Below are 27581 nucleotides of genomic sequence, written 5' to 3'. Positions count from 1 at the left end.
TTATATTCACATAAAAAACAAACATTTGACTATGGATCCTCCTCCTCCTCCTTCTACTTCTGTTTTAAGAGAAAGCTACAAATATCACTCAAAACAAACCTTGAGAAATGAAATGTTGTTTAAATACATCTGAACAAAGGCAGAGTAAGATGGTTGGAAAATTTCTTTTTTTTACCTCTTTTGAAAGAGACTAGTGGACAGATGCACAAAGCTCGTAGATAGTGTCATTTGCTCTGTTGTGAGAGTTTCAGTTTGCTCAAAGGCTTTCTTTTTCTTTATGGAAGAAGAAATACCACATATAAACCTTGTGAAAGCATGGTATGATCCAGGATTCATCATTTTGTCAATATGTTTGAAAACTGAAAATATATAGGAAACATCCTAATGGTAATATTCAGTCAGTGTAAGATGTCAAGTTTGGATGCAAAAGAAATAAAGAATGCAGAGCATCTATTTTGAAGTCTTAATATCTTAAAAGTCATACTGTGTAAAAATATAGATTCTTGTATACATGTGTGTGCTGCATAGAACCATACTGCATTTGTTTTGAAAGTTTGAGCTGTTGAAATGAAATAGAGCATATCTGAAGGTATTTGAAAAATGTCAGGGCAAAGGATTTTCCTTCCTAAATTTATCTTATTAGGAAATGAATTTTAAGAACATCTCATAGGCGAAACATTTGAATAATATTGTTTCCAGCATCTGGTCTTTACAAACTAGTGTTTACAGACTATGATTCTGTTTTTGCCTTTTGTTTAACTTCTTGCCATAAGTGTCCTTTACAAATTAGCTCATGGCTTGATATTACGATAATGTTGAGGTTTCTTTTTATTTTGATGTTTCCAAGATATATGGTAGCATATTTTGTTTTCTTTGCATTAAAATTTTCTATATTATTATATTTAAAGCAAGAATAATTATAAGAGGAATTCCTTACATAGAATATATCACAATGTAACCCTTAACTTTTTGACAATTAAATCACTCTTAAGCCACTTTTTATTCTACAAACAAATGTTGGTCCATTCTCTATGGGAGCCATTCATACAGACTGTGTAACTAAAGATGAGTGAGAATGGCAAAGAAAGAATTTGAGGCTCAGGTGTGCCAAGTAAATGTAGACCTCACTGGCTGGGATTGGAAGATAAGCAATGTCATTGGAGATGGTCATGGAACCTTTGGGTGTCCTCAACTGGCTGAGTGCTTTGGTGACAGTGACATTGTACTTTCTAGTGCAGGTGGGGATATCCCACAAGTTGGAAAGGTGTCTATTAGTACTGCATTATCATTCAAAATTCCATTGTTAGAATTTGTATGAGTGTGTGTGTATATATGTTATTATATTTTTGTTTATCTCTTTATTTGGAAGTGGTGAGGATCAAAACCTAGGATGTAGCATATGCTATGACAGCATTCTATTGGTAAGCTACCTCCTCAGCCTTGAAATTTCATTTATTTCCAATGATCAGAGTAAAGACATCCTGTTTTTACTTGATCTTCTTGAAATATAAAGCTGCATGTTCACTGGCATGATAATTGAGAGTTCAGTTCCAGTTAATGACTGATTTAGAAAGCAGTGGGACTCTGGTCAAGTCATTTAAAGTGTATATTTTAGTGGAGAAATTTGATTAGGTAGTATTATATAAATAAAATGTAGTATATACATATGATATCCTATCATATGTATATACTACATTTTATTTGTCCACTCATCCATTGCTAAAATATATATATATATATATATATATATATATATATATATATATATATATAATAAAAATTTTACATGCAATTGAAACTCTTTTCTTTCTATTTTCATTTTTTCTTTTTGAAAAAATAATTGCCACATTCATTCTGGGAATTGCTGTAGATGCTACTTTCCTTTGGCTAAGAAATGATTGTACTGAAATACAAAATAGGTAAGTGAAATTAGCTCTTGATTTTGAGAAAATTCTGTCACTTTGTTCAAGCTCAGGGGCATCTATTAAGAATTTGAACTTATTGTATCAAAATAGATTCTACTGCCATGTATAAAAATTAAAAAATAATTTGAATTTATGACAATAGAGGGTAAACATTGGTGTTTTATTATGAGGTAGGGACAGTAAATGTATTGAAAACTGAATAGAAGAGTTAATTTTTTTCACACATATGTATACTTGTGTGGTGGTAAGTTACACAAATCTCATACACATCTTAACCATTTCTAAGTGCACAGTTCCGGGACATCAAATATATTCACGTTGTCAACTATCACCACCATCCAACTGCAGAGTGTTTCTTCATCTTCCCAGGGGGAATCTTCAACCCACTTAAGAGAAACCACCCACAGCCACCTCTGCCACCTTTGCAACCATCTGCAGTTTTCTGTTTCTGCATGTGGCTATTCTAGGAAGCTCATGAATGTGCAGGCATACTATACTCATCTTTTTATGACTGCCTTATTTACCTTAGCATAATGTCCTCAAGGTTCTTCTAAATTAAGGTATCCTAATTTTTTTCTGTTTTAAGGTTGAAAAATATTCTATCATATGTATATACTACATTTTATTTGTCCACTCATCTATTGCTAAAAAGAGGGATTGCTTACACATCTTGGTTATTTGTGTGATGCTGCTACGGGTATACACATAGCTATTTGAATTCTGTTTTCAATAGGGCTTTGGAGAAGATACCAGAAGTAGAACTTCTGTATCATTTGGAAATTCTGTTCATTTTTTTTAACTAATGCCATACTCTCTTCTACTTCATTTTACCTTGTTAGTAGCAGAACATAGAGTTCCAATCTCTCCACATTCTCATCAAAATTGATTATTTTTTCTTTTTTGAAATAACAGAGTTCCATTAGATCTTTGAAGATATGTCTGTTTTAAGTCCTTTGCGAGTTTTAAAATAGGATTTTTTTTGCTCTTAGCAGGATTTTTTGTTATTGTTGCTGCTAATGTACAGTCCTTTATATTTATGAGTTATTAATCCCTCTTCAGATACATGATTTATGCATATTTTATCCTATTCTGTGGATTTATTTCTCTCTGTTGATAGTACCATTTTTGCACAGATTTTTTAATTTTGATATAGTCCTATTGATCATTTTTCTATGGAGGTTTGTGAGCCAATTTTCCTAATGCTTTTCATTTGGGAGTATAGGACACGTGGATGGAATGGCATTTATCCTCTCATTTGGAAAGCACTTGTCAGTGTTATGATCCTTTCTAGTTTTCAGTCAAAATGTATCCCAAAAACTTGCATACCAGGATGTTATTTTAAACAGTTGCATCATAGTCTGAACCTAGATTCTCAACATCAGAGTCCACAGGGCTCTCATCATAATTCATATAAGGAGAACCACTCCTTGCTAGGCATTGAGCTCCGTTATTGACAGCTGTGGCTCATGTTACCTACCAATGGCCAGAGAAGTGGACGGTCTCATCCCCATTTTAATATTGATAACCTTCGAGGAATTTGATGTTGAATCTATTTTGATGTCTAGAAAAGGCTTGATTCCAAAAGATCAGTCCTTGTCTCATGTGCAAATCATGAGAACAGGGTTTTGCAAAACACGCAAAAATAAATTTTATTGATTTCCTCTAGTATACAAAAAAGAAAGAGCAGACTAACATTTCCAGAGTTATTGTCCTCTCTACAAGGGGAACAAAGTGTTATTAAAGGGAAATTCCAGAACTGGACTCCAAGTATACTTTTTAAAAGGTATATATAATGTCCACATGGTGCCCTGAAGAAGCCATTGGTCAGATCTGTTGGTACCAGTTTCTATGTTTGCACATCTTACTAATACCAATTTCCTTATTCTTGTTAATGATCTGAACATGTTAACAACCTGGATATGATAGCCCAGACTAGGACACAAAAAAAATGTGAATCTTACTTCCACACACACAGGAGGGGAAGAAGGAAAATGGGAAAGAAAGAGAATAAAACACATCAGTTTTAAAATAAGCCTCCTATGTTTGAGCAGGAAAGTTCATACTAAATGCCTAAAATGGATCCCTGTTACAGGCTGGTTGCTTTGAATGGAAGAATAACCATAAAAGTTAATTCTTTATTCAAGTACAGTGAATTTTCCTCTTTATTGAATCAGGTTGTGTTTCCCTATGAAGAGACAATTATTACAGCTGTTTTCCAGAGTTAAGTCTCCTTTTTAGCTTCTAAAGGCAGAGATCTCTGGAATTTTTTACAACTCTGCCAATACTTGGTTTATGCCCTGTGTAGATACTATTTCTTTTCTTTTCTTTTTTTTTTTTTGGAGTTTTATCATTTTAATTGTAAGAGAAAATTACTGTTAGAAATGTCTGTGTGTTTTGGCCTAGTGAAAGGTATCAAACTACTAAAAAAAGCTTTCCAGGTTTTATTAATCAATAAGACTGCCTCCTTAATTTTACTCAGATTTCATTGTTAATAGTAAAAGTAAAAAAATACAGTTAAAAAGCTAAACACATAGATATAATAGACTGCTGGCCCCCCAGTCCAGCTTCCAAGCTTTGTTGCTTATTTAGACATGTAGATACTATTTCTTAACCAAGCTCAGCATAATCACAGGTTCTCAAAGTTGTGTGCCGTTTATATCATGTAGCAGGAAGTATTTGGAAAAATATTAAGGAATCTGTCATCAGCTGCAATTTTATAGTAGTGAAATACTAACTATTAAATGTTTTAATAGAAAAAGCCAAAGAAATAAAGAGGAACTTTAGCAGTTTCTTCAGATGTTTTCTGGAAAAAAATGAACACTAACCTCATTTTAATTTGTATTTTTTACTTACAATTGCTACAACTTTTATAAGTTTGGGCATTGTAAAAGTGGCCAGTGTGTGTGGCTCATCAAATCCATCTTCATGTAATTGATTCTTCTGTTTATGAAAAAAAATTCAGCCTTATCTCTGAAACCAGATTGTTAAACCTTTCTTCAGGGCTTAGTATCAGTGCCTCATCATTTGAAAAGGCCAACAGTTTAGTTCTTTGGGGGGACCAAGCAATGTCTTTGCACTCTCTCTTACCCTGTGTAACCAAGGAATTGGATTAGAATCCTGTATAGAGTGTGAGCTTATTTGAATAGCCTTAAGAGTTGTGATGATTACTAAACAAATTTGAAAAAAAAGGTGTTTAAAAAATATTTGGATCCAGTAACCCCACTTCTGTGTATTTATACAAAATATTTGAAGTCAGTTTGTTAAGAGGGATCTCACTCCCATGTTCATTGCAGCACTGTGCACAATAGTCGATTCAGAAATCAGTCTAAGTGTCCATCAGCTGATGAATGGATAAGGAAAGTGTATGTATACACAAGGGAACACTGTTCAGCCTCAGGAAAAGAAATCTTGCCATTTGTGACAACATTGATAGAATTGGAGGACATTATGCTAAGTAAAATAATCCAGACAGAGAAAGACAAAAGTCACATGTTCTCATATGTAAATTCTGACACTATTGGACTCTAAAAAACAGAGAGTAGAATGGGGGTTGCTAAAGGCTAACATATAGGAAAATGAGGTGATGAAGGTTGAAAGTACAAATCTCAGTAAGGCAGGAAGTATAGGTTTTTTCTCTTGAACAACTTCTCCTCCTCCTCCTCCTCCTCCTCCTCCTCCTCCTTCTCTTTTGAGATACACTGCACAGGATGGTGAATCCATAAAAGAATAATGTACAATTCATAATTTCTAGGAATAAATTTCAAATATTCTCATCATAAAAAATGATGAATACTTGAATTGATGGGTACCACCATAATTATATTCATTTTGTTATTCTTTCACACATTATATTCTTGAAGCATAACATTACTTTTTGCCCCAGAAATATACTATTACAATTTGTCAATTTGTGAATAAAAATAAATCAGATCTATATGAAGGTTACCCCTTGAAAAGCATTAAATATTTTAACATTAAAATTTTTAATAATAAAACTGTTTAATGTAAAATAAATCATCTTATGTATTAGAAGGAATTATGCTGTTTTTTCTTAGAATCATGAATATTTTAATAGAAAAAGCCAAAGAAATAAAGAAGAACTTTAGCAGTTTCTTCAGATGTTTTCTGGAAAAAATGAACACTAACCTCATTTTAATTTGTATTTTTGACTTATATTATTAAATGTATTTGTATTATTAAATGTGAGACAACAAATTAAAGTGAATTTTTGCCCTGTCCCATGTTTCTAAAATTGCCTTTCAACTTGATATTATGTTTATTCCAATAACAAAAGTTATATAGTAGTTTTTTTCTTGGGCCTGGATATTTTCCATTCACTTTGATTATTATGTGAACTTTCATACTAAAAACAGCTTGTACCTCTTAGTTCTTCATTCTTTAGGTGAAAAAAAAACTTGCCTATGAGCTCTTCTTTTTCTTTTTTTTTTCTAAGTAGTTGGAATTATTTACTTGGGTTTACATGCATAAAAATGTTCTCTTCTTTTTAAGTCATTTAAATGATACACACATCATCTCACTTTCTGGTTTTCACTGTCAGTTCAGTTGTTTGGTTTGGAAGAGAAGCTTTTCTTTGTTTCAGGGATGGTGGCATGCTTTCATGAAATCCTTATTTCTATTGGAGTATAAATTAACTGAACACTTTTCTTTCTAAACCTCAATTATTTTAACCAAGAAATAAGTATTAAAGCTTCATACACATGATCAAATTACTTTTTATATTATAAATAAGCATCAGATTGATTTTTGTTTTGAGCATCCTAGAAAATCCTGTAGGAAAGTGGCTGTCCCACATCAAGGATAACTGTCAAGGCTATTGATGGCACTGTCCTGGGTGACTACAGCAAAGAGCTGAGCAGGGGTTTCCTCCCCTATTTCATTTCTTTCCACATGTCTTACTTTCTTATTATTTCACTTTAAAACCAAAGTGGATAATTAAATATTTTAACCCTTGAGAGATTTATTTAGGTTTATTTAGGTTAATGTTTCTCTTTTCGTACATTAGGAATGACATACAGCATTTTTGTGAGTTAATTTGAAGATGAAGGAGTATTTTTATGTTAGCTCAAGCTGTCATAGGAAAATCCCATGTACTTGGTGGCTGAAACAAGAGAATGTTATTTTCTCTCAATAATGGAGTCTGGAAGTCTGGGGTTAGAATTCCCTTCCAGCAGGTCAGGGTTCTATGAGGGTCCCTCCCTGGCTTGTAGATGGGGCCTTCACTGGACATCCTCTCATGGCAGAGAACAATTCACTAATCCCATCATGGGGCTCCACTCTCATGACCTCATGTAAACCTTTTTACTTCCTTAAGCCTACCTCCTGGTACTATCACTTTGGGGGTTACTCTTCAACAGGTGAATTTTAGGGAATACAAGTCAGTGCACAGCAACCCAAAACAAGAATTTCAATTTTGTGTAGTGTGAAGTGACAGGGGTACCAATGAGGAGACACAGAGTTGGGAGAGCCACTAGAAGGGGCCAGGCTTTCCTACCTGTTTAAACTTAAAGAGCTCTACTTTTCTTTTTAAGATGTATTTGATATTACATTATTTCTGGAAGGAGTTTTATGGGAAGAAACCAACCTAAGAGTGCCGAGTTACCTGAGGTGCTTTTGTTCCCATTCTGTCCTGACAGAGCAGTAGTGCTGTTCTTCCTGATGGCTCACCAGTGTTTCAGCAGCGTGTCAGCCGTGAAACTCTTTGTGGTCCAGAAGCAGCTATTTCTGTGAGTTGGTTTCTATTCTGGGAAGGGACATTGCTGGCTGGGGGAAAATTGTTAAATGCAGAATTAGACCAAAAATATGATTCTGGGGATTACTGATATTTCTTTTTTTTTCTTTTCCCTTGTGTTCTTTATGTTTTCAAATTGACATTTAAATTATACATATTTACCATGTAAAACACAAAGTATATATACTCACTTACCAATATTGAGTGAGAAAAAGCAGTCTCAATTGGGATAGAAAGTCAAGAGTGTGTGGGGCCTGCTACAAAGAAAAAAGATGACTAGGGTCTAGTCATCAAATCCCAATTCTGCCGATAAAGCAAGGAATAAAGGGGTTAAGAAGTATCTTTAGTTTTTAGAAAAAAAATAGGTCATAATGACCCTCCCAAGGAAATTTTTAGAGGCTTTGGTAGAGATTAAGTGGAAGTATAAGCAGCAAATTAGAAATGAGTTATGAAGTTGACAAAGTATGTGGCCAAGCATAGCTCTGAGTGGATCAAAGAAAAAGTGAAGAGACCCAGAGGGCAGCCTTACAGGAAAGAGCAAGATGGGTTTTCCCTTGTATTTTTCAAGGATGGAGGAAATTTACCCAGGCCTTCATGCCTAGGACAGGAATCACCCACCAGAGAGGAAAGGAATGAAGACACTGGTGAAAGAGTTTGGAACTTAGGGAAGAAAGGTGTCAGGAAGAGGGGAGATGAGGATTTGATTGCTGACAGTGCTGCGCTTGGAGGCAGGATTACTGGAGGAAGAAGTCTTTTTCTTTTTTTTAACAAGAGAGAAGTAAACAAATTTAGTGATCTGAATCTGCTTGAGGGCCTTGGAAATTAACCATGTTACTTTCACACTCAGAAATGGAGAGAAGAAAAGCCTCCATTACCACTGAAGTTAGCCCTGAAGTGCTGCTCATCAGGCAGAGCCAGCCTGACAGCAGAAGCAGAGGCTCTGAGGAGAGTGAGGAGATGCAGACTGTCCCTGGAGGGGTGATATGGGCCAGAGTGGGTGGCAGCAGGTGCTGTCATGAGAGGTTCACAGCAAGAGCCTCATGGGGCTGATGCCCCAGGGAGGCTGCATCTGAGATGGAGAAGGATTGGGGGAGGGTCAGCCTGGAACTTGTGGGCAGCTGCAGTGTCAGACCTGGTGGCAGCAGGAGTCTGCACAGCAGAATCTCATCTGGTCTGTGCCTTCTTGGACTAATCTGAGGTGTGTGGTGTGTGTTTTTGTTCTGTAGACACGAGCACATCAGTGGATACTACAGGGTGTCGTCTTATTTCTTTGGAAATATTTTATCTGACTTACTAGCCAGGAGGTTCTTGCCAAGTTTTATATTTACTTTTATAGTAGACTTCATGGTGGGTAAGTAACAAGACAAAGGGGATGTGTCTCTAGCCTTGAATATGTTGAGATGTTAACTTCTCATTGCAAACACGCTTTTGGTTCCCAAAACTATAAAACAAGCTATAAGGAATCATGTATTGATGGTATATTCTCTAAATTAGTTGGTTAATGTGGACACTTTTTCTTGACTTTTTCCCAACTGAACTTTAAAATGTATTTACAGAACTATAGTTTTCTGAAGGATGCCATGTGTCATACTCAAACACGGAAAGCATTTGTCTAATTATTTGAGACTGTGCTAGAGAAGCTGGGATATTTATTGCCTATCTGTATTTTTTTCTCTATATCTTACTACATGTATCTCTATGTAGAGAAAAAATATACACAGGCAGGTAATATCTCTGATATACTGAGATATGTAGAAAGAGATTGACAAAAAACAATGTGTGCATATCTTTTCTCCTTGTCTTCTCCTCTAACGAGAGGAAGACGGTGACTTTGGGATTTATTGATTTAATAAAATTACTTGTTTGATGATGTAGAACAGAATCAGTTGTGCATTATGCTCTGTCTTCACACCAGGCTCACTGAATTATCATTTCTATAAGTTTCTCTGATATGTGTGTGTGCACACACACACACATACACACGAATTTTCTTTGACAACTCACCATAGGATTATAACCACTAATAGAGCTGGAAACTTCAATTTTATAAATAAGAAGTGTGCTCTGAGAATTAGGAATGGAATCTTAGAGCTGTAGACTTCTTATCAGTGTTCTTACAGATGATCCAAAATCTTCAGACCATTCTAATACAGAGCATTAGCTCATGATAATTATAAAGTAATTTAAGAAGCTTGGCAGCCCTATTCCCAATCACAGAGCCACGTGGTGATTATACTAAGGGGATTTACGTTATGAAGATGGCTACCCTTCATTCGCATGAAGAGAAACAATGAAATTAGTGACACAGGGTAGTTGCATGTGGGTGATGTTTTTTGTTGTTCTGATCTTACTTTCTCAGGATATTGTAGTGTTATTGGCACTATAAACTGTTCCAGATACACAGGGAGCTACACAGCTAAACTGATCCCTTGTTTTCTTTAAGGAACAAAACCAGCAGTGGAGGCTTTCTTCATCATGATCTTTACCCTCATGATGGTGGCTTTTTCATCCATTTCCATGTCACTGGCCATAGGAATAAGTCATAGTGATGTAACTATAACAGGACGGGTCATGAACATCTATTTTACGTTTATGTTGGTGAGTGTGAATTGCGCTTCTCTGGGGACAGAATTTTTCCCCCTGTTTCTCTGACACCTTCCTGCATGAAAAAGTCTGTTTTGAGGATTCTGGATGTGGGAATCTGATGGTTTCAGGAAGCCATAGACTGAACTATAGTTTATATTAAAGAATGTACCACTTTCTTCCTTGCTCCTATATAGGCTTTTCTGCTAGTGTTCTCATGTAGTTACTTATCTTAGCTACGTCCTTATTAATGAGCTTTTAAAAAAGACTTTTTGGTGATTATAAACGTTTATAAATTAGGACTTCAAAAACAAGAATAATGTTTGATTCCCTCGCAGAAACCACAGGCTGCCTTTCATGCTGGTGTTAGAGAACTACCAGTTGTGTAAGCATCAGAGCTGGTTTGGTTGGATTCATTATTCACCAAGGTGAAAGTGAAGCTCCATGAGAAGTGTAACAGGGGGTCTAGCTTGGATGCCTCTTGCATTTTGAAAATGTTTTAAAATTACTGGAAATTTCTAAAGTCCATAGTATTAGGTCACCTGTTGTCTAGCTTCCTGAGAATCGCTAATATCAATATGTTTTTGTTTCATCTTTTTAGAAAATGATTACAAAGTCATAATCTTTCATGGTCCTAAAATTTGCACTCACACAGATGAATCAACAGATAAACAGAGCCTATTACCACATACCCTACACAATATCGGCTAAACATCATCCTTTCTGGTACAATAGAAAGAGATACCCTTGAATGGCACATATACAACACTTAAAAAGTTCTTTTTATTAATGTGGTATAGTTATCTATAATTTGGGGTTCATTTTGAGGCAACCATAAAAGCATGGCTTACACATACTCTTGTCAAAGTTTAGTTCAGTTTCTGAATTTGTCAACTGCCAATATATACCATCAACAATGCGATGTCTAATTTGTATTTCATCTACTAAAAAAAAAGTCCTTCAGTAAATAAAGATGTTTTGTTTGATTTATTTGATACATTGATTGTGATTTGGAAGTTTTCATGTAGAATTTTAAAAGCCAGTCGTAAATTTTATTTCACTCAGAGATGTCATGTTATACACCAGGCACTTCTGGTAGGTCAAGTCTGATATACACAGGCACACCATGGCACTGCCACCATTGTGCAAATCCCAGCTCAACTCACCCCAGTTGGGGCCAGTGTTATATGGGCCTCTCGTTCATCTCCAGCGCTCCTTCCTGAATCTGCATTGCAATATTACTTTTTCATAGCTTTAAACAGAGGGATTGTCCATGTTTTCTGCTGTACTACACCACCACGCTATACAGTTTATAAGTTCTAGGCATTGGGAAACCTGAAGCCTACAATTCTGAACCCCAAATTATTATTAATGTCATGGATGCAAAAATAAAATCCTTGTAAATAACAAATCTTATAGTTGTGTGGAAATAGAGAGGTGTATGTGAAGCTCAAGAACATTCTTGTATATGTTCCTAGATTTTCAGGATCATTAGGGGCAACACATGTTGGTGTTATAATTAGGATAGTCAGTAGTCAGCACTTTGTGTCAGTGAGTTCTGCATTAGAAAATTCAAACAACCACAGATGGAAAACATACAGAACAAGAGTTAGGTATGTACTGAATATGTGCATTTTTTAAATTAGTATTTCCTAAAGTATATAGTTTATATGGTTATATGTATATAGTATAAGCTACATATACAACATTTATATTATAGTAGGTATAAGAAATATGGAGATGATTTAAAATATAAAGGATATATTATATATATATATGTGTGTGTGTATATATATAAATATAAAGGATGATATATATACATCATGTAATCTCAAGCAAATCATATATATATACATATATATATATGATTTGCTTGAGATTACATGCAAATACTATGCTCATTTAAAATAATGGAATTTGAGATCTGCAGATTTGAGTATCTATGTAAGGGGGTACTGGAGCTGGTATCCCTTGGATACCAAGAGATGAATGTACTTCTTAATCTTCCATTGTTTATAAGTACAGAAAAACTTGAAAATATAGTATTAACAATTAAGGCTCTTCCAAATAAATGAAATCTATGATATAGATTAGAGTATATTTTCCTTAATTAAAACCCTAAACAATCTTAGCCATGTGAGGTTTATACATGCAAAGGAAGATTAGTATTTAGAGCAAGGTAAAAGAATTTCAAGAGTTGTTCCTACCAGAAATGTTTAGAAGGTTATAGCATTCTTGAAGATGCGCTTCTCTAGAATTCCTCATGAAATTCCTGGACCAGTTCTAATTCATGATTTTTGCTTTTTGTAGATATTTTTGGGTCTGTCATTGTATCTTAGAAGAATGGCTCCTCAGATCTTGTGGCTTCAGTACTTCAGCATTCCTTATTATGCCTTTACAGTAAGTTGTCCTTGACTATCATTGTGAATAGGTGCCCAAGGTGGGAACAGTAACGTCTCACTTCCCCTGCCATGACCTGTGGACACCTCCCCGCCAGAAATTTCCTTCCAGGAGCAATGGAGGAGTACTTCCTATTATCCCTTAGCACAAGGTCAGGGAGTCATCTGGGGTTTTCCTCAGTCACCCTGTTGTTTCAGATGAGGAAAGGTGAGGAGAATAAATTTTTTAGTAAAGTGGAAAGAATGACAGATGTAAAACATTGTGTTTCCATTCAATAAGGAAATAAATGAGAGGATGGGAGACTGCTATGCTTAGCTTTATGGTTAAAGGGAAATTATGAGAGACAAAGAGGCTAAATAACACTCCTAGCCCTATGGCTCTAGCAAAGGAATCAACTCCAAAGAAAACTGTGTCTTAATACAGTGTAACCAAGATTTTAACTCCTACAAGTGATTTTGATGAAAACAAGAAATGATCATTACCATAGTCAACAATATTCATTGAGCAATACTACATCATTTTAGTTATAAAGATTATAGGGTTATACAGTTAAAGAGAGAAGAAAGAAGGGACTATGGGATCATCTACCAAGAAATCTCCCTTCTTGGCCAATTGGAAGCAATATCCCAACCTTAGGTCTCTTAATTTCCAGGGAAATTAGTTAATTTGTGATATACTGTGAATATGCAACTTGGTATATATTTGGAAATGACGATAAAGATTAAACTTGAAGATTTAATTGTTATGATTCTTTGGAAATGTTTTGAAATTTAAAACCACCTTGCATTGTTCTTTGCAGCATAATGAATTTTTGGGACGATACTTATGTCCAGCCCTTGATATAACACATGGCAATAACTGTCCAAACTACGTAATGTAAGTTTGTGTCCAATGTCTTAAGAGGCTTCCTTATTACTGTGATGAGATATAGAGAGTCCCCTGGGCTTAGAGCTGAAACAAGATCTTTTAGGGTCAACAAACCTTTCTGAGCCTACATTTTCTCACTCATAAAGTGAGACACTGTGCACTAATGCATGTGAACATGTTGTACTTCTATTATCCTACAGTCCAAATTGTTTTTATATAGAAATGTTCACTGGAGGCCTGTTGAAAGATTAATGTTTGAGTTTTTGAGTGATTTTGAGTTTTCAGTTTTCAGAGCATTTGAGTTTGAAACAGTCTGTTTGATAGTTTAGCAAAGCATATAGTCTCTGGATGTATGGATTATGTGCTGTCAGCGCAGCCCATGGACCACAGTAGGCACTAACAGGGCTGCAGTAACATAAAGGGGGTAACACTAAGATCTGGATCTAGTCCTTTCCTCTGCTCACATTGTGTGTGTGTGTGTGTGTGTGTGTGTGTGTGTGTTTGAGAGAGAGAGAGAGAGAGAGAGAGAGAGAGAGAGAGAGACTGACTTGGAATTCTCCATATCAGTGGTTATGTCCTTTAGTGAATAAACACATATTTCAACAAGTCAAGAAGGAATTCTCATTTTTGCATCAAGTTCTTAAAATAGAAATGCTGGTTTTAGTGAAATGAGAAGATCTTGTTTTGTACTTTTTATATTTTACTTTTTTATTATTGTTTTTAATCATTTGATATTAATACAAAAATTAATGAAAGAAAAGAGAATATTTGGTATCTTAAATCCCTTTTGGATGTTCAAATAACATAGAAATAATTCTTAGTAATAAGACGATTTTGTATTTTGAATTACTGATGGGAAAAATCTTTAGGAAAAGAGATTTTCTATTTTTGCCCGCTCTCCTTAGTTCGATTTGGGTGTGGCGTCTTTGTAACAGAGAGTCACCACCAGGCTTCGAGGGAGGATGCAGTGGTTGGAAATGTGGGACCAGATAAGGAGGAGCCACCACAGGCTTCACACTTACATAGGGCTCATCTTCACAAGAGGAAGGAAGAAGCTCCTCTTAGCAGAGGGAGGTCATGGCTATTTTAGGAAATTCTAAATGCCAAGATGCACAAGAATGGCAACAGGCCATAACTGAGGCTGCACATTTGATACTGTCTTAGTATCAGGTGCTTTTCTATCTGTGGCAGGAATGCTCCATTCTGCTCTGTTCCAGCTGGTACTTCAGGTCTGAGTCTGTTTTCTGGGCCTGTAGGTAACATCCTGTACCCTAGCATCTGTGATGCTCATCATAACATTGGAGTGATAACTGACAAACATAACTCTGGCTGGAAGCCCTTGCTCTTCTCTGGTCCTGGTTTTAGAATTCTTAGCCTATGTTTTTAGGAAGGTTGTCTTGAGGATAAGCAGAACTGCAAACAACTTTGATCATCTTAGGAAGGGGCATAGGTGTCATAACTTAGGCCACAGTTTTCCCCATCAGGAGTAAATGAAAGGTCACTTGATAATCATTTCAGCCCTTTGAAGAGAGCAGCATTAGAGACTTAAAAACATATGCATTTGATCAAGCTAGAAATTTGGTTCTTAATGTGACTATAAACTTGGCCAAGTTCATTAAGCCTACTTCCCTTCCTCTTTTAAATATATAGGATATGTATACCCCTTTGATTTATTTAATGATTCATAGGTATTATATATGAAGGGATAATTATTGAAGATTTTGTGTGCATAGAGATGTCTTTAAGGAACAGCAACTGTATTGACTAAAATTTCATAGATTCTAGGAATGAAGTTACATTCTTTCTGTGTTTAATTTCAGATGTTCTGGTGAAGAATTCTTGGAACTGCAGAACATTGATCTCTCACCTTGGGGTTTGTGGAAGAATCATGTGACTTGGCTATTTTGATGATTATCTTACTCATAATTGCCTACCTAAGAATATTATTTCTTCACAAACATTCTTAAATTCTGCTTTAATTTTCTATGAATTACCCTCACATTAAAAAATATCTAATGAAAATTATTTGTTGTCTTCTGTTAAGTTTCATTACACCATAGGTAAGCAATAATTATTTTTAATAAAAAATTACAGAAATAACTGAATTATTCATCAAATAATCCACATCAAAACCTAATTCTACTTCATATTGCATGTTAACTTTTCTCATTGGACAGTCAGAATTAGGAAGAAATGCCAGCTAATTTCTTGATATAACAAAGGAGAATTTAACTATAGAAACTCTTGACAAGTTGCTAATATTTGTGCTATCAGATTTCTCATGTTCAAAATGAGTAAGCAGATTAGTAGCTGAACAGTTTTAACAGCCTTTGTATCCTTGATCTGCCAGCCATTCTTCAATAAATAACAAGTGTGCAAATGTTCTACTAGAAGTAATAAACCTAAAATATATTGAAAACATAGTGCCATTTCTACAGTAAAAAAATAAACATTCAGATAGAAATTCATGTCTTTGATAAGCTAATTGAAGTTGGTGGAACTTACTGATAGTTCTTTAAAGGAATTGTAATATCTCAAGATTCTTGGCTGGGAGCTTTGAGCTATAGGTAGAGTTGAGGACCTGGGTTCTAGGAATGAAGGTCTTGTGTCATATCTGGGACATTCTGGCTCTGCAAAGTAACTTCACTTCCTCAGATGCCTCAGTAGTATATAATCTGGTTGCAACAGATTCTCCTGAGAGCTTTGCTAAGACATAGTTGTCTACCCCTCCTGTCCCACCACAGCAGTACCTATAGAGCCACCTCCACGAAGAAATTTGCCAGGGCTGGATTTCATCATTTCTAAGGTCCTTTCAGCTCTAAAAATTTTAGACTTATGGTCTAATAGCTGTTCTATCTTTCCCCTCACAGGATGCCCCATCATTTGTATACCTCATTTAATTTTTATATACTCTCTTTATTCTAACTTTACCTCTAATAGGGAAGTATTTACCAGTACTGGTAAATACTGTGCCTTGTTAGGGGGGTTCTTTTTCCTGCTCAGGAAGGCTTAAGCCACCTATGAAATTAAAGTCTACAATAATTAGTGAAGAACAAAAGACAAAGTCAGAAAGATATTTTCAAAATATGGAGCCCCTGATAGGTCTAGTCAACACAGGAGCTGGAACTAGAGAATTATAAAATAACTCTTGTGGTTTATTTAAGGGGGTACATCAAAGGCAGGGATAAGGTTTGAGGGGCGGAGTCTTTCTTCCTGATATCTTGCAGTCAGCAGGTTGATTCATGTCTTGGCAGGTCACACCCATCTCAGGGGGGCTGTGCAGCTACAGCAGGTCACCCTAACTCCAGTACTGTGTGGGACCTTTGGCAGATGTTGAATAGGGCTCACAGTGTGTATGGGAAGTCTGCCAGAGGAAATGTCTACTGGAAGTTCCCAGACACCAGATTCTTCTATTCACTGGGCTGTGATGTATGATATAGTCTACACACAGCCCAGAGATGGCTTTCAACAATCCACTTTTGAGGAATATTTTTAAAAAGTAAGTTGGAAAATTTTTGTTTGCAGAAATTTATTTAAGAACATGTGTGTACTCTCATGTAATTTGTTGTTATTTCGTTGGATGTCAGAACTAATCTATAACAGAGGGGACTGGTTGATTTGGTTTAAAATAAAAGAAAGCAAAGAGCAAATGAAGCATCATCTGATAATTATAGTCCAGTTGCTCTTCTTAGGATGGCAAAAACTTCAAGAATGCTGCTACAGAAGGCTGATATGTTGGGGATGGAATAAGAAAGGGGAGAAAAAGCAGGTAATTTGGAGAGAAAGATTAAAGAGGAAGTGTACATATCTCTTGTCTGTCTTTGAAGCCATCTTCTTGAACCTTAGATTTGAATTTCATTAACATCTACTGCACGTATACATATTTGAACAGTAACAATACTGACTTGTAAGATGTCTTTTTCCTACTCCAGTGCATATCCAATGGGCTTTAGAAAAGAATTGTCAAGGGAACAGAGATGGAGGCTGTCAATGGATCTCATAAGAGCTGGGCTGTCACCTGGCAAGCAGCTTAGTACAGCTGAAGTAATGACCAAGAATAAGGAAGTTCTAGAAAGGACGCTAGAAGAGAGAAATAAAAAATGGTGCTTGTGGCCTGTGGGAAATATCAGCAATGGGGACCAGCTAGTTCCATTGACCCTCCAGTATTGTGTTTTCTAGATATTGCTACTAGCCTCTCCCTCAAGCTGTCCAGAGTGAACTTGAGATGTTTACGAGTGGATCTGTATGGTGGGAGGGGTGGGCTGAATTGGGTACTGTTGGTGCTGTCACATCTCCTCTGTGCACCTCCACTTTTGGTTGCTGCTGTGGTGGACGATTCCATGTGAGCTGAGCTCACTCCAACAGCATCCCTCCTCCAGCCTGCACCACACCTCTCTCCTCTTAGGACTGCTCTTAGGCTTGTTTCTAAGTTACAAGAAGGTCAGATTGTGTGCAAATATGATGGGGAAGACCAAGGTTAATATCCCATGAGCACTTGTAACAAACAGGGACAGAGCCAAAGAGAAATGTCCCAGCATGATGCTTTTCAGACAGGAAATTTTGGGATGCATTCCTTTGTGCTATTAGAGGAGGAATCCATCCTTTTGCCCACAGAGGCAACTTTAACAGCATAATTGTGTATTGGCCTTTCCCCCTTTCCTGTCTCCTCTTCTACTGCCATTTATTTATTTATTTTGAGTTCAAAGTCTGGACTCACAGATAAATTGACAACCTAAGAATTTCTCTATATTTGCAACTACACATTGGATTTCATGATATGCTCAGATTTGTTTGATAAACTAAGAGATTGATCTGGATAAATAATAAAATTTGTGTTAACAGCATTTATTTCATAATCATTCAATAACCTTTTCAGAGGTAAAGTTCATATGCATTTGGATTTGGGGGAACACTGGCTGCCTCCAGTGTTTAATATATATTGCATTTTTCAAAGCCATTTTGTTTTCCAGGCTACTTGATAGTTTTTAACCTTCACTGGTAAATAAAGCAGTTCATTTTTTCAACACAGCTTTTTCCATGATCCTTCTATTTTCTTGGGAGATTGTATATACCCAATATTTCTTCCATTTGACAGGTTCATATTGAAATATGCTGGATATTCAATTTCTCCACCCCTCTTCTTCATCCCACCCTTTCAAAGAGATGCCTTTGCCTTTGTAATGCAGCCTGAAGTTTGTCCAATAGGAAGAGCCCATTAACCATTTTAATTATGTCTTGGGCATACCCTTTCCTCCACAGTAGTAAATATTTCCTGTAGCCAATAAAAGAATCAGTAGTTCATACAATAAAAACATAAATGATTAAAATGAAAACATCAAACCTTAAGAAATTGTGAAATTGATGCCATTTTGACTTATTCAATTAGCAAAAATTAATATTTTTTTCAATCAAAGGTTTTTTGTTTTTTTTACTTTTCAAGATCAGTGATGGCTTGTGATTTCAATTAAAAATCTTGGGTGTGTTTTACCCTCTTGAAACAAACCTACACCTGCTGAGAAATCTCTATCTTAAAGTTTTGAATGTGTTTCTTTTAAACTCTGGAGGAAGTTTTAGGAAATCCTGTCTTTTGGAGGCAAACTTTGAGGTTCAATAATTTATTCCATTTCATGAATAAATTTTTGTTTCAATTCAACTAAAAAGAAATAATTTGTTAAAAAATTGTGTTTGCAATTAGGGCAAATGGGCTCATATTATTTTGGCTTTTGTATAAATTGGTACAAACATCTTAAAGAATTGCTTGGAAAATTGTATCAAGACTACGTTTTCATAATTTTTGTGAAAATTCTATAAAGAAATAATAAAAAAGAGGTTATATTAGTTATAGTCTCATAGAAAATCATTAAAAATGGAAAAATATAAATGTTCATCAATAGCAGGAATAAGGTTAATATGTTTTGGTTATTTGGTATAAATTATAAATTCATAACATTACTTTATATAGAGATATACATATATATATATATCCATGCAATATGTAAAATAATTTATAGTAACATACTCTGTCACTATTAACAAAATCAGGATTTCAGGACATGTTTATGTTATAATATGAGGTGAAAGGCAGTAAAGTGTAGAAATAGTAATTTTTCCATCACTATTTTTATGTACATTTTAAATGTACATAGGGTGGGATCTGTTGTTACATATTTGTGCATGCATGTATAACAATACAGCTTGATTAATATCATTCCCCAGTATGTCCCCTTTTTACCCCTTCCCTCTCCCCCTAGTCACTTTCCTCTACAGATCTCCCTTTTATTTTCTTGAGATTCTCCCCACCTTACTTTTCCTTTTCCCTTTCTAGCTTCCACAGGTGAGAGAAAATATATGACCCTCGATCTTCTGAGTTTGGCTTATTTCACTAGACATAATGGTCTCAAGTTCCATCCATTTTCCTGCAAATTCATTTTTTCTTTATGGCTGAATAAAACTCCATTGTGTATATATGTCACATTTTCTTTATCTATTCATCTGTGGATAGACACCTAGGCTTGTTCCTCAGTCTGGCTATTGTGAATTGTGCTGCCATAAACATGGGTATGCAGGTGTCACTATAATATGATGACTTTAATCCTTTAGGATAAATATTAAGGGCGTGGTACAGCTGGCTTAGATGGCAGTTCCACGCTTACATTTTTGAGGAACCTCCACACTGATTTCCACAGTGGTTGTACTAGTTGACAATCCTACAAGCAGTGTAAAAGTGTTCCTTTTCTCCACATTCTCCTAAACAGTTGCAATGGTTTGTAATTTTGATGATTGACATTCTAACTGCAGATGACATCTCAGTATAACTTTTTTAATTTTCATTTCTCTAATTGCTAATGATGCTGAACATATTTTCCCATATATTTGATTAACATTTTTATTTCTTCTTTTGAGATCTATTCAGTTCATTACTCCATTTATTAATTGGTTATTTGTTTTTCTGGTGTTGATTTTGAGTGCTTTAACTATCATGGACATTAACACTCTATCAGAAGAGCAGCTAGCAAAGATTTTTCTTCCTTTCTCTAGCATCTCTCTTCACATTCTTGTTTCTTTTGCTGTGCAGATGCTTTAAATTCTATCTCATCCTTATTTATTAACTCTTGGCATTATTTCCTGAGCTTTAAGAGTCAGGCATTTGCAGGTAAATGGATGACATTGAAGAAGATAATGCTAATTAAAGTTAGCCAATTCCCCCAAAAAACAAATGCCAAATGTTTTCTCTGATATAAGGAGGCTGACTCATAGTGTGGTAGGAAGGGAGAACATGGGAGGAATAGATGAATTCTAGATAGGGAAGAGGGGTGGGAGGGAAAGGGAGGGGGCAGGGAATTAGCAAGGATGGTGGAATGTGTTGGATATCATTATCCAAAGTACATGTATGAAGATTCAAATTGGGTGTCAACATACTTTATATACAGAGATATGAAAAATTGTTGTATATATGTATAATAAGAATTGTAATGCAAAAAGTACATGTATAAAGACATAAATTGGCATGAATATACTTTATATACAAAGATATGAAAAATTGTGCTTTATAAGTATAACGAGAATTATAATGCATTCCGCTGCCATGTATTTAAAAAATAAAAGCAATTAAAAAAAAGGGTACTATCGAGAAAGTCATTTCTTGTGCATATATTTTGAAATGATGACCTTACGTTTTCTTCTAGAAGTTGCATAGTGTTTAGTCTAATTTCTAGGTATTTGATCCATTTTGAGTTCTTTTTTATTCAGGGTGAGGATTATAGAGTCTAGTATCATTCTTCTATATATGGATAAGAAGTTTTCCAACACCATGTAAATTAAAAAGGCTATCTTTTCTTTAAAGTTTGTTTGGCACCTGTCAGAAGTCAAATATGACTACATCTAAGTGGATTTGTCTCTATGTCTTCTATTCTGTACCTTTGGTCTATGTGTCTGTTTTTGTGCTGGTACAATGAAGTTATTACTGCAGCTCTGTTGTGTAATTTGAAGTCAGATATCGTGAAGCTTCCAGCATGGCTTTTTTGACTTAGAATTGCTTTGGCTATTCTCAATCTTTTATTCTCTCAAATGAATGTTAGGACTGTTTCTTCCAGTTCTTTAAACAATGTCATTGGTATTTTGATGGGGATTGTATTGAATCTGTAATTACTTTTAATAGTATGGCAATTTTATCCATGTTAATTCTGCTTATCCATGAACATGAGAGGTCTTTCCATCTTCTATCTTTTTCAATATTCAATTTTTTTTCATTGTAGAGGTCTTTCAACTCCTTGGTTAGATTTATTCCTAGGGTTTTCTTTTCCTTCTTTCTGTTTTCTCCCTATGTTATGTGAATGACATGGTTTTCATGATTTCTTTATTGGTATACAGGAAAGCTATTAAATTTTGTAATTGACAAATAGTTTTAAATATATTTACAGTGAAAGCTTCTTGAAGACTTTTAAGAGTTTCCAGTTATCATTTGTCACCATCAGTCACTCTATTTTAGATTTCCAATTTTAAATTTTTGAGAAATGCTTTCACTTTTGCTGATTCCACCAATCATTATTTGTTGAACAAGTCCCTGTGCTAGGTACCACACAGCCTCTTTTCATTTCAAAGGGAAATTTCAACTTTAATGTGCTTTTGTACTTACACATCCTTATTTCTCCACTGTAAGAGAATATTCTAAGGGACACAAGATAGGCATTCAATTTCTTAATTTATAAATGAGAAATTGGAAATCTTCAGAAAAGTAGACTCAGCCACTAGGAGTCCTCGTGGGGTCACATGTCTAGTATTTATACAGTGAGGACCGGAATCTTAACCTAGTGCTATATTTACAGCTTCTCCCTGTGTCATGGGTGGTCTACAAAGAAAGCTTGGGACATATCTCCACAGGGTTTTATCTACCTGTGTCATAAGTGAATGGAATTCCTTGGAGTTGAATTTTGGGTGAATCCACCTAGTGGGTACTGCAGGCACCTTGCCCACGTCTTTTGTGTCACAGCACTTCAGTGTGTGCCTACCCATTCCCAGTTACCTGTGCCTGCAGGTTTTTCCTGACTCAGAAGCCAGTAAGGGCTGCTGTGTCTACAGGAAGCACTAAAGAATTACTCATTCTCCTGGAATAGCTTTTCATCCAAAGTCCTACATCTCAAGATTAGATGAGTCTAAATTGTTTGTATCTTACTATTACCCAGAGCTGGGGCTTCAGTAGCCTATGGTGTGGGTCAGCGTGATAGCCTGCCCTTTCCTAACATCTTCCCTCTCCTGTTCTCCCCCCTCTATCACTTCCGTTTCCCAAATAAAGCCACCTGCCTGACCTCCTGGAATCCTTGTCTTGGGCTATAATCCTCAGGGAACTAAAAATTAGACACCATGCATGACAGCCCTGTATATAAAGTTTTAATGGTTACCAGAAATGTTTATGTGGTGTAATAAGTAAGAAAATGTATTAAATATCTTGTTTTTGAACATGGAAAAAGTGGCTTTTTTGAAATCTAAGCCCTTATTAACTATCTCTTGATAAAAGGCAAATTACCCAACTGTTTTCTACATAGGAAACACACAGTTCTTACATCTGATATTTTATCAAGTCTTTATTAGGAAGTAAAGTGCTCAGTATTACACAATTATAAAATTCTTGATTGTTGATACTGGCATATGTAACATCATAATTATTCCTGTCATACAGAGGTGGGAAGGTGATAAGGAAAGGGCTGGGACTGAATGCTCCATGACTAAAGAATAAAAATGTATGGAACTTATGGATAATGAGAAAAGAATTTCACCATGTTTTACAAGTGAAATGAAAAACAGTACAATGATAAGTACCATAAAAAGAGTTTCTAGTGACCATAATCAACCTATGGCACCGGGTCAATATACATGGATACCACATAATAGTTGCACTTCAAATTGAAGTTTGTTTACATGTAACAACAAGGTACACAAACATAAATATGTACACTCCATTCCCCTGGAATGCAAACTTCAGTACCTAGGAATAAAGAATTGGTGTAGCATGTTAAAATAAAGACAGATAGAGATAAATCCATGGGGAATGACTGTTAAAGACACTCAGTATGTTTTATTTTTATAGACACTAAGGCAGAAAGGCCTGTCTTCTCTTTTCATTAGAGATGACTGACATACTCCACCAATGGAATGAACTACTTAAGATGCAGCATTAAAAAGCAGGACTTCCTTCTGTTATCCAACTGAGAGATGCTCACCAATATTACATTGCCCTTGCTGGTCCTATTAGCTATCAAAAGGCCACATTTCCCAATACTTTTGAAAAATAATTTGGTTTTTTTTTTTTTTTTTGAGAAATAGGTTTTTCTCCCATAAATTTTGTAAGACCCTTTTCTATTGAAAACAACTGCTGCTAACTCAAAATGTGGCTGGTACTTTCTGACAAAGGATGAACTTTGAATACCAATGCCTCCTTTTTACTAAATTGAGCATCATTTACATTATTAATATTGGATCAGGAATATTTGAGAACTAAATTCTTGAGAGAGTATTAAACTGAAACTTTAGTTTTGTTGGTGGTTTAATGAATTTCAAAACTAAAGTTTGAAATTACCATTTCCTCTTCAAATTGGTCTTTGGTGGTTTTCTTGGCTATTTCAAATTCAAAGCTAATATAATATAAAAATGAAATTATAGTCTCACAGATTTTAGATATAAACAAACAATAAAAGCACAGTATTTAACATTTATCTTAACCACTCATACAAATTCTAGCATAGTGACTACATACCCATTCTGTGGTCTGGAGTTCTTTTCTACCTAGTCTTTTAGAAAAGTTCACTCCAGTAAGGTAGTTGGAAAAAAAAAAAAAAAAAAAGAATCCTTTTTAAAAAGAAAGCCATGCATTGAGCTCATGAGTTACTCCCCAAGTGGAGAGGAATGTCCTACTTGCTTTCATACACTGGACAAAAGTGGCAATACTGATTTTTGTGAATGGAAGTAAACTCAGAAGACCTTTGACTGTTCTCTTCTAGCTATAAAGGCTACTTCACTGTCAATTGGAAAGATGCAGGCATGGTGGCAACTGACCATACACTCCACATACTTTTCAAAGATTTTCCCTGAACTCAATATTTACATCTAGATTTCTCATATGAGGGGGAAAAAAACCCTCAAAAACCAAAAAACCAAACCAAAACAAACAAACAAACAAACAAAAAACACTTGGATCCACGGGTAACATTTATATAAAATAAGTTAAAGTGCAGAAGATTAACAATCAGTCACATAGGCCAGCATCATATGGTAATCAGGGCATATAAATAGTATACTTGTTATGGCGATTGGGACAGAGCCTTCTCGCCTATCAGGAACATACACACCAACACTCCTCACACGTGCATATTGGCACTCCCATTTCCACCTCCACCTTCTGCGCCCTCTGTGGACTGGGAGGAGGAAGGCCGGGATCCTCTGGGGCGAGGCTGACCATTGAGTCCCACAGGTGTGCCTAGCCGGTGACTTATCTGGGAAGCTGCATCATCAGATTCCCAGCGCTCCAGCTCTTCCCGCACTAACTGCTCCATCTGTTCCCTGTGGATTTCACTGTCACGACCCAGTCTTTCATCCTAACAAGAGAAAAGAAACCAAGGTGTTACTGGTGAGGTGATGCATGTTCTTGTACATGGAAATGAATCCTTTGTTCATCATTCTCCAGCCCATAACCTCTTACCTCGGCCACCCCATCCAGCAGCCTCCCCAGCACCTCCCGTCTCTTCACTTTGGTCCGCTCCATGGTCTCTAACTTGACGATCACAGCATCGATCTTGGACACAATGCTGCCGATGGAGTGCTCCATGCGGTCCACGCGCCTCACCAGGCTGCAGGTAACCACAGTTAAGAGGGCAAAGCTGCATTATCTTTTCAGCTCCATTGGTTTTTCAGACAGAAATGCTAAGATTTTTTAAAACAATCATAACCTGAAATACTTTCTATTTTTAAATTATTTTGGCAAGGCTGGGGATGGAACCCAGGTCCTTAGGCAGGTGTTCTATCACTGAGCCACATCTCCAGCCCTGAACCCTTTTCTAGTGGTCTCAAGCCTAGGGACAAACTTTCATAGGCTGCTGGTGGGATTCCTAGATGGCTCACATCTCCAGAGAGTTGCGATTGTATTTTAAATCTTAGAAGGATGCCTAATCCTTCTTTTGGATGTTCTAGTTTTAGAACTTTTTCTAAAGAAATGTTTTATGTTATAATTTTTTTACTGCAATGCTGCTTCTTATTAGAAAACATTGAAATAGCTACATTAGCCAATCAATTGGAAATTGTTTAAATACATCATTGTCTATCTATACAATGGAACTCTTAGGTGACACCAGAAGTTATACTGTGACAAAATATTTAATTAAATAACGTTCACAGTATACTGAGTAAATAAACCAGTGGAGAAAACCGTATGCTCACTCATCATCCCTGGGGTCTCAATTTTAAAATATTATGGAAATGTCTTAAAATAGGGTAACTTGAGACAACTTCTAGAATGATGGCACATGAGAGTTCTGTAGATTTTCTCCCCAGTGAAATGACTATAAATGTTGAAAATTGTTTTTAAAAACTCCAACATTCAAATGCATGAGAAATTTTCTTAAGGTCATACAACAAACGAAAAGACATTTATTCAAAGAAATCTGCTATTTTTCTATAAGAATAAGAGTCTGCAGCATTTTAAAAAATATTTGAAGAAATAATGCTTGAATGCCTCCCAAATATTTTGAAAAACATTACCTATCAAGGAAGCACACACACACACACAAAAAAAAAAAAAAAACTCCAAGTTTTTTGGAATAGTCTTGGATAGTCTTGGAGACACACACATACTAAGTACAAATATTTAGAGACATGTAGCAGGGAACTTTTAGTAAGATTAACATCTGTCTTATCAGAAACATTGGAGGCCAGAAAAAATGAGGACAAAACAAAACATACTCAGATAAACAAGAGCAGAGAGTTTTTGCTAGAAGATCTGCTTTACAATAAATACTAACAGAAATTCTTTTTTTTTTTACTTTTGATAAGATTTTATTGCAAAGTCTTAGAACATTTAATTCCCAATATTTCTTTTTTAATTTTTTAAAATTATTTGCTTTTTTATTTATCCATTATAGTAGAATGAATTTTGACATATTATACATACATGGACTATAACTTCTCATTCATGTGGTTGTACATGATGTGAAGTTACACTGTTCGTGTATTCATATAGGAACATAGGAAAGTTATGTCTAATTTTCAGAAATTCTTCAGGTTGAAATAAAATCACAGCAATTATAAACCTCATGAAAAAACAGTACATTGGTAGAAGTCATTATGTAAATATAAAATACAGTAGAAATGCACATTTCCTCCTATTTTTCTTAACTAATTTAAAATCAACTGTGTGAGATCTGTACATAATTGGATTATTGGTCCTATAAACATATATAAATACAATACACTTAACAATGACCAGGTGACACCAGAAGTTATACTGTGACAGAATATTTAATTAAATAATGTTTACAGTATAGGTAGGAGCAAAGTTTTATTGGAGCAAGAAAATAACATCAGATGGCACCATGAATATAGAGAACAGAAGAGAATCAGATGTGGTAAGGTTAATAAGATGAGAAGGTTAATTTAGCAAATCCTATAAATATATACTTCTAATTCTTCTTTCAGCTTTGTTAAGAGACATAAAATTATATATTGGGATGACTACTTCAATGTAATATTGAGTTTGTACACTGTATGTAGATCAGTATCATGAGATAATACACACATACATACACACACACACACACACACACACACAGATACACGTATACACACACATAGAGTGGCCATAGAAAGTGGAAAGAAGAAAAAGAGCTATTTAGAAATAACATTTCCTTAGCTTGCTGGACTAATTTAATTTAAAACCTAAGTAGTTTCTCACTAACTGATTTATATATGTTACATCCTAAAGCAACCACACACAAAAAAGTCCTAAAAATAGTGAAAAAATTAGTAAAAAAACCAAATTATTACACTATAAAATATTCACTTAGTGGAAAAGA

At 35.4% G+C, this 27581-nt stretch overlaps 2 protein-coding genes across 2 annotated transcripts in view; one reads left to right on the top strand and one right to left on the bottom strand.

The window, feature by feature from the left end:
• The window catches only part of LOC143405696 (broad substrate specificity ATP-binding cassette transporter ABCG2-like), a 40460-nt gene extending 22590 nt beyond the window's left edge, over positions 1 to 17870 (top strand). The window contains 8 exon segments of the mRNA XM_076864049.1: positions 1835 to 1919; positions 7580 to 7669; positions 8901 to 9025; positions 10118 to 10272; positions 12568 to 12657; positions 13457 to 13533; positions 15345 to 15397; positions 17704 to 17870. Of these exon segments, the coding sequence (XP_076720164.1) occupies positions 1835 to 1919; positions 7580 to 7669; positions 8901 to 9025; positions 10118 to 10272; positions 12568 to 12657; positions 13457 to 13533; positions 15345 to 15397; positions 17704 to 17870 (842 nt within the window).
• Positions 17871 to 23813: 5943 nt separating this feature from the next.
• Positions 23814 to 27581, bottom strand: part of Pkd2 (polycystin 2, transient receptor potential cation channel) — a 51529-nt gene continuing 47761 nt past the window's right edge. Inside the window, exons 14-15 of the mRNA XM_076864235.2 lie at positions 25217 to 25364; positions 23814 to 25112 (exon numbers count right to left, since the gene is read on the bottom strand). Coding sequence (XP_076720350.1) covers positions 24876 to 25112; positions 25217 to 25364 — 385 coding nt within the window. The 3' untranslated portion in view covers positions 23814 to 24875. The remainder of the gene's footprint in view (positions 25113 to 25216; positions 25365 to 27581) is intronic.

Source organism: Callospermophilus lateralis, chromosome 8 (assembly GCF_048772815.1).
Source record: "Callospermophilus lateralis isolate mCalLat2 chromosome 8, mCalLat2.hap1, whole genome shotgun sequence".
NCBI classification, from domain to species: domain Eukaryota; kingdom Metazoa; phylum Chordata; class Mammalia; order Rodentia; family Sciuridae; genus Callospermophilus; species Callospermophilus lateralis.
Note: the sequence above shows the minus strand (reverse complement) of the source record. Positions and strands in the feature narration are given on the sequence as shown.